This window comes from Cervus canadensis, chromosome 18 (genome assembly GCF_019320065.1).
Source record: "Cervus canadensis isolate Bull #8, Minnesota chromosome 18, ASM1932006v1, whole genome shotgun sequence".
Classification (NCBI taxonomy): domain Eukaryota; kingdom Metazoa; phylum Chordata; class Mammalia; order Artiodactyla; family Cervidae; genus Cervus; species Cervus canadensis.
In genome coordinates, this window is record NC_057403.1 from 25,513,712 (window position 1) to 25,522,157 (window position 8,446).

The 8,446-nt window shown below is 43.3% G+C and overlaps 1 protein-coding gene across 1 annotated transcript; it reads left to right on the forward strand.

The window, feature by feature from the left end:
- Nucleotides 1–1,063: 1,063 nt before the first annotated feature.
- On the forward strand, nt 1,064–5,815 carry LOC122421426 (splicing factor 45-like). Its single transcript, XM_043437452.1, has 2 exons — nt 1,064–2,647; nt 2,821–5,815. Exons 1-2 carry the CDS (start codon nt 1,917–1,919, stop codon nt 3,290–3,292), a joined length of 1,203 nt encoding a protein of 400 aa, XP_043293387.1. The 5' UTR covers nt 1,064–1,916; the 3' UTR covers nt 3,293–5,815.
- Nucleotides 5,816–8,446: the final 2,631 nt, after the last annotated feature.

Consider the following 8,446-nt stretch of genomic DNA (forward strand, 5'->3'; position numbering starts at 1 on the left):
GGTTTGATTTCCTTGCAGTCCAAGGGACTCTCAAGAGTCTTCTCCAACACAACAGTTCAAAGCATCAATTCTTCGGCCCTCAGCCTTCTGTATGGTCCAACTCTCACATCCATACATGACCACCAGAAAAACCATAGCTTTGACTATATGGACCTTTGTTGGCAAAGTAATGTCTCTGCCTTTTAATATGCTGTCTAGGTTGGTCATAGCTTTTCTTCCAAGGAGCAAGTGTCTTTTAATTTCATGGCTGCGGTCACCATCTGCAGTGATTTTGGAGCCCAAGAAAATAAAGTCTCACTGTTTCCCCATCTATTTGCCATGAAGTGATGGGACCAGATGCCATGATTTTCATTTTTTGAATGTTGAGTTTTAAGCCAGCTTTTTCACTCTCCTCTTTCACCTTCATCAAGAAGCTCTTTAGTTCCTCTTCGCTTTCTGCCATAAGGATAGCATACCTGCATATCTGAGGTTATTGATATTTCTCTTGGCGATCTTGATTCCAGCTTGTGCTTCATCCAGCCCAGTATTTCACATGAATATAATCAATCTGATTTCGGTATTAACCATCTGGTGATATCCCTGCATAGAGTTGTCTCTTGTGTTTTTGGAAAAGGATGTTTGCTATAACCAGTGCATTCTCTTGACAAAATTCTTTGTTAGCCTTTGCCCTGCTTCATTTTGTACTCCAAGGCCAAACTTTCCTGTTACTCCAGGCATCTCTTGACTTCCTACTTCTGCATTCCAGTCCCCTGTGATGAAAAGGACATCATTTTTTTGGTGTTAGTTCTAGAAGGTCTTGTAGGTCTTCATAGAACCATTCAACTTCAGCTTCCTCGGCATTAGTGGTTGGGGCGCAGACTTGGATTACTGTGATACTGAATGCTTTGTCTTGGAAATGAACAGAGAGCATTCTGTCGTTTTTGAGACTGCACCCAAGTACTGCATTTAGGACTCCTCTGTTGACTATGAGGGCTACTCCATTTCTTCTAAGAGAGTCTTGCCCACAGTAGCAGATGCAATGGTTATCTGAATTAAATTCACCTATTCTGGTCCATTTTAGTTCACTGATTCTTCTAAAATGTCAATGTTGACTCTTGCCATCTCCTGTTTGACCACTTCCAATTTACCTTGATTCATGGACCTAACATTCCAGGTTCCAGGAAGTGCATGAGGATATGTTATGTGCACTTTTGTTGCCAATCAACACCCAGCCACAGAACTATTCAAGTCTTTGAATGATTACATATCAGGAAAACTGAACTGGCTATTTTGTGTTGGTATACATATGGACAGAACTGCTGCCGTGACTGAACAACTTTCTGGTTTCACTAGTTAGGCCAAAAAGGTCACTTCTGAAAGTTAATCTACGCACTGTGTCATCCATAAAGAAATGCTGGATAGCCAAAAAATGTCACCTGAACCTAAAAACATTTTACAGGATGTGATCAAAATTAACCACATTAAAGTACATGCCCTTAACTCACATCTGTTCTCACAGCTCTCTGAGGAGATGGATGCAAAACACATATGTTTTATACACAGAAGTGAGATGACTTTCTAAAGATGGATCACTGACCAGAATTCTTGAGTTACAGGAGCTGCTCCAGAGATTTCTTTTAGAAAAACAGTCATCACTGGCAGCACATTTCATTGACACAGAATAGGTGGCAAAACTTCTTGTGTAACATATTCAACAAACTCAATCTGTCACTTCAGAGGAGAATGACAACTGCATTCAAGTTGGCAGATAAAGTGGTTGCATTAAAAAACTGGAAGGGAGGGGTTGGCGCCGGAGCGGTGTTGCCGTCGGGGGCTGACACCGAGTGCCCAGCCCGCGGTGTCGGCGGTGCGTTGGCGTCGGTGCGCCGCCGCGGCCCGGGAGTGTCCGCCGGGCGCGCTGGCACTGAACTGAGAAGATGTCCCTGTACGATGACCTGGGAGTGGAGACCAGCGACTCAAAAACAGAAGGCTGGTCCAAAAACTTCAAACTCCTGCAGTCTCAGCTCCAGGTGAAGAAGGCAGCTCTCACTCAGGCCAAGAGCCACAGGACAAAACAAAGTACAGTCCTTGCTCCAGTAATCGACCTAAAGCGAGGCGGCTCTTCAGATGAGCGGCAGATCGTGGACACTCTGCCGCACGTGGCCGCAGGCCTCAAGGACCCTGTTCCCAGCGGGTTTTCTGCAGAAGTTTTGATCCCCTTAGATGATGAATATGATCCCATGTTTCCTAACGATTATGAGAAAGTAGTGAAGCGCCAAAGAGAGGAGCGACAGAGGCAGCGGGAGCTGGAAAGACAGAAGGAAATAGAAGAGAGAGAAAAGAGGCGTAAAGACAGACATGAAGCTAGTGGGTTTTCCAGGCGACCCGATCCAGATTCTGATGAAGATGAAGATTATGAGCGAGAGAGGAGGAAAAGAAGTATGGGCGGAGCTGCCATTGCACCTCCCACGTCTCTTGTGGAGAAGGACAAAGAGTTACCCCGAGACTTCCCTTATGAAGAGGATTCACGACCTCGCTCACAGTCTTCCAAAGCTGCTATCCCTCCCCCAGTGTATGAGGAACAAGACAGACCCCGATCCCCGACCGGCCCTAGCAACTCCTTCCTCGCCAACATGGGGGGCACGGTAGCACATAAAATCATGCAGAAGTACGGCTTCCGGGGAATTCCCTGGTGGTCCAGTGGCTGAGACTCTGCGCTCCTGATGCAGGGGGGCTGGGTTCGATCCCTGGTCAGGGAACTGGATCCCACATGCCACAACTAAGACTCTATGCAGCCAAATGAATAAAAATAAATGTTTAAAAAAAAAAAAAAAAAAAGAAGTACGGCTTCCGGGAAGGCCAGGGTCTCGGGAAGCATGAGCAGGGCCTGAGCACAGCGCTGTCGGTGGAGAAGACCAGCAAGCGGGGCGGCAAGATCATCGTGGGCGACGCCACCGAGAAAGACGCAGCCAAGAAGTCGGATTCGAATCCATTAACTGAAATACTTAAGTGTCCTACCAAAGTGGTCCTACTCAGGAACATGGTTGGTGCAGGAGAGGTGGATGAAGACTTGGAAGTAGAAACCAAGGAAGAGTGTGAAAAATATGGCAAAGTTGGAAAATGTGTGATATTTGAAATTCCTGGTGCCCCTGATGATGAAGCAGTACGAATATTTTTAGAATTCGAGAGGGTTGAGTCAGCAATTAAAGCTGTTGTTGATCTGAACGGGAGGTATTTTGGTGGACGGGTGGTCAAAGCATGTTTCTACAATTTGGATAAATTCAGGGTCCTGGATTTGGCAGAACAAGTTTGATTTTAAAAACTAGAGCCTGAGTCATCTCCAGCGATCCTTCGGCAAGCTGCAGAGTGAGCAGAGGAGAACAAGGCATCAGGGGGGCCTTTCCTGGCTGTGGGTGCAGAGACTCTGTGAGGACTTCTAAGATATGTTGACTGATCCCTTTTTTATTTTGTGGTTTTTTAATATAGTATAAAAATCCTTTTAAAAAAACAAACCAAAAAAAAAAAAAAAAAACTGGAATGATGGAGGCAACTAGTGAATAGTGGAATTTTTGACATTTCAAACATTAGCAGAGATTTAGAGAGACTGAGAAGAGCGTCTTCCTTCTCAGGAAGTGCATGATCACCTATCTCAGCTTTTGAAAGAGTTTGAGCATTACTTCCCAGCCAAAAAAAGATTCCCGAACTGTGAAGGGATGGATCCATGACCCACTTACAAGTAAGCCAGGTCAATCAACACTGTCCATGCTAGAAGAGGATCAGCTGCCTGCAATCGCAAATGATGGTGGCCTTAAAAGTATGTTTCTGACAACTTCAAATCTCCTTATGTTCTGGATTAAAGTCAAGGGAAAATATTCTGAGATTGCCACAAAAGCAAAGAAAAGCCTGCTTCCATTTCCAACATCCTCTTTGTGAAGCAAGTTTTCTGTAGTGACAGCAACCAAAACAAGATTACAGAGTAGACTGGACATAAGCATCACACTTCAGGTGTCAATGACTCTGAACACCCCCAGATGGGACTGCCTAGTTGCAGGAAAACAAGCTCAGGGCTCCCACGAATTCTACATTATGCTGAGATGTTTAACTATTTCATTATATATCACAATGTAATAATAACAGTAATAAGGTGCACAATAAATCTTATGCTCTTGAATCATCCCAAAACCATCCCTCCCCACCCAACTCCATGGAAAAATTATCTTCCATGAAACAGGTCCCTGGTGCCAGAAAGGTTGGGGACTGCTGATCTACACTATCAACTAGAATATGCTACTAAACTATACAAATCAAAAGGAAAAAAGTAGATACCCAAGAAAAAGATATGAAGTCATTTTGCAGAAAGGAAAAATCAAATATTTTATGTGAAAGTCAATGATATTCAAACTTCAATAGTCAGATAAATCAAATTTAAATAAGATACCAATTTATACATAGCTGATTGTGAAAATTAGAAAGCTAGATAATGCCAAGTGTTGGTAGTAGTGTGGAGAAAGAGGAACTCTTATACACTACTAATAGGAATATACATAGTGGAGAGTTTTTGGTCAAATTAAGTACAAGTGAACCCTATGATACAGTAATCTCATTCTCTGCGGTATACATCCCAGAGAAAATTTCACATTTCCATAGGAGATACGTATAAGAATTTTAATCATAGTCTTGTTTGTTATGGTGTTGGAGGAGTGAAGTTTGTTGGTGGGATTAGAGGCAATCTAGTATCCTTCACTCAGGGAATGGCCAAATAAAATCAGTTGAATATTATGGAGCAGTACAAACAAAAGAACTAGATATGGTTTTTGCTGAGTGAAAAAAGTTTTAATAAGTCTGTTGTGCCATACTGCTTATGTAAATTAAAAGAAACAAAAAACAGTAACATTTGCGTTTTATTTTGTTAGAAGGAGACACTTAAAGACATGGTGAGTTTGAAGGGATTCAAGATAAGGATAAAAGGAAGTTATGTAAAAGTTACATTAAATAATAATAAAAATTACATTTGTGTATTTTTAATACTACAAACAGCATATGTCATTTCAAAAAATTATTTTAAATAGAAAAAGTTAGATATATGTTTTTAAGACAATAGAAGGCTTTGGGAGAGCAAACAAAAGTACCTGACCTAGCTCTGAGGAGGGCATGAAGCCTTCTCTGAATAGATAGATTAAATAAACCCCATTTTAACTGGGAAGACAGTAACAGATATTTTAATTTGAGGTAAAGGGAAGTGGCATAGAAGTGGCAGAATGAGTGGAGTTTATGCAGACTGCAAGAAAATTACATGGAGTCCAAAGATAACTTTATGTAATCAGAGGCCAGATGATGAAGCATTTTGTACAGAAAAGGTTAGGTTTTATTCAGTGGATAAAGGGAAATAATAATAGATGTAAGCTGGAAAGTGACTGATGTGGACAGATTCTGGAACCATAAAGTAGAAGTGCTGCTGTAAAATGCCATTAAGAAAAAAAATGGTGTAAGTAGCTTTGGAACTGGGTGATAGGTAGAGGCTGGAAGAGTTATGAGGTTCATGTATGAAAAAGCCTAGTTTGCATTGATGGGACGTTGGTAGAAATGGGTGCGTGCATATGTGGTAGAAATACAATCATTAAGGTGATTCTGGTGAGTTCTATGAACATGTTGTTGGAAACTGAAACAAAGGAAATTAACAGAAAGTGACAAAGAACTTGGCAGGACTACTCTCATGCTTTGTGGAAATCAGTGATAACCTTGTATTAGGTAAGGAGATTTTTAAACAAAGTGTTGAAGGTGTAACCTAGTTTCTTCTTAAGGTTTATTATAAAATGTAAGAGGGCATGGAGATAAAGGAATTGTTGAGCAGAAAAGAACCAGATCCTGAACATTTAAAAAATTCTCAGTCTATCAACATTGCAAAAAAAGAGAAAATGAGTTCTGGAGGCAACACCAGGAGTGTAGCTGGACACTTTATTAAGAGTTTACCAGTGGATTTAATCAGCCATCTCAGTTGGGGCCAGGAATGGGATTATAACAACAGAAAAACTGCCAGCTGGAACTAAAGGGAACAGAGAAAATGGGGAAGAATGAATAAAGTCTGTTTTACTTCTAAGATTTCACAGGACAGATAGGTCAATCGAGCTATCTGAACTTGGACATGCGCAATCCCTCAAGAAAAAGGACGGGCTGAGGATCTAGTTTAAGATGGCAACATAGAGGAATCCTGAACTCATCACTTCCTCCTGCAGACACAATGCATCTACAGCTACACACAGAACAATTTCCTCTAAAAGAAACCCCAAACCAAGGGAGGAACTCCCATATATTTGGCAAACAAGGAAAAAACCCACATCAAAACAGGTAGGAGAGGCTGAGAGACAATTTCACCATAAACCCCACCCTTGGCACAAAGACCTACAACTGGTAGGAAACTTCACAACTCCGAGCTTCTCCCTGAGGAGCAAAGGATTTGAACTTCACATCCGGCATCCTAAACTTTTAAGACCTGCATCTAAGATGAGGCCCTCAAACCCTCAGCTTTGAAAGTCAATGAATGTGATTTGCATTCATGAGACCTGAACTGAGAAACAATTCTTAAAGGGCTCCAGCAGACCCACCTTGCTACCTCCCAGGGCCCAGCACAGAGGGAGCCTAATTGAGACAGCAGTGAAAGGGCAAGACACAAATTCCAGATAATGAGGAAGGGGCACAGCTGTTTGGATGCAATAAAGACTGGCTGGAAGTGACTGAAATCAAGGTGACTTTGAGAACAGTCTGGTCATTGACCTTTCCCTCATTATACCTTCACTACAATACTAAAAATTACTCCCTCTTGGGCAAACTAGAAGACCAAAAAAGTGGAAAGTGGTCCAATTCCTGGGAAATCCTCACCTTACATCAAAATAACAATGTTCCTCTCACTCATTAGCCTATGAAATTCCTTAACCTATAAAAACCTACAGCCTGTCAACAGCCATATCACCCTGAACACACCCAATCTTGTCTGATCTTGGAAGCTAAGCATGGTCAGACCTGGTTAGTACTTGGATGGGAAACCTACTACCCCATGCCCCAGGGCCACTATCACTTAAGATGGTCTGCATTCTGTCTATGGGAGGTGTATCTCTCTAAATTAACTGGTTTTCCCTTTACTCTGGGCTCACTCTTGAATTCTTTCCTGCATGAAGCCAAGGACCCTCACTTGGCAGTCTTGGACTCCTGCAGGTCCCAAGATGGTGATATTTCCCTCCTACAACATAATGAGTATCCAACTTTCTATGAAAGGAGCCAATCTGCAAAGCTTAAGCCTGAGGAGCAGGTACCTAATTTAACACGTCCCCAGTGCTTACCAAAATACTCTCCAAGTGACCAGCAGGGCTTATGTTCCTAGGTCCCAGAGGGCTGTAATAAACAGAGAGGTTTTTTTTGTAACCAGCTACCCGCCCCCCCACCCTTGTAGCTCAATCGGTAAAGAATCTGCCTGCAGTGGAGGAGACCAGAGTTTGATCCCTGGGTTTGGAAGATCCCCTGGAGAAGGAAATGGCAACCCACTCCAGTATCCTTGCCTGGAAAATCTCATGGACAGAGGAGCCTGGTGGGCTACAGTCCATGGGGTCGCAAAGAGTCGGGCACGACTGAGCGACTAACACACACACACACCCACCCCAGGGCACAGTGGAGAGGTAGCAGACTGAGATGCCCAGTCTTTCTGTGAAAGAGGCCTGTTAGCTTATCTTCACAGCTGCAGCCTGAGGGCCCAGTTGTTTTTTGTTTTGCTGAACCACACACCCTGTGGGATCTTAGCTCCTTGCATGCATGCTAAGTCGCTTCAGTCATGTCCGACTCTTTGTAACCCCATGGACTATAGCCCACAAGGCTCTTCTGTCCATGGGATTCTCTAGGCAAGAATACCGGAGTGGGTTGCCATGCCCTTCTCCAGGGGATCTTCCTGACCCAGGGATTGAGCCTGTGTCTCCTGTAGCTCCTGCATCACAGGCAGATTCTTTACCGTTGAGCCACCAGGGAAGCCCCAACTCCCTGGCCAGGGATCAAATCCAAACCCAGTCCCACCACAATGAAAGCACCAAGTCCTAACCACTGGACCCCCAGGGAATTCCCCCAGCTTCTAATTAAACACATATAATATATGTTTAGGGCTGACTGTAATCCTCTCCAGAGCCCTGGGAGGCAGGCACTAACTTTATGCTCTCCCTTAGTCTCCCTTCAGGTAGCCCAAATCTCCCAGAATGGGACTTGTGCACACATTTGGTGCCCTGATTCTTGATGGCTACAGGGTACACCCCCTGATCACCTGGCTCTTGTGCCCAGCAGGGTTTATGTTTGCTGATCCCACTGGACTATAACAGAGAAAAGTAACCAAGCAAGACCCTATAAAGCCTTCCCAGGATAGACCTCCACCTATGTCCTCTGCCTGCCTTCTGTCTGTAGAACAAGCTTAGTCAAAGAATAAATTTAATCAAAG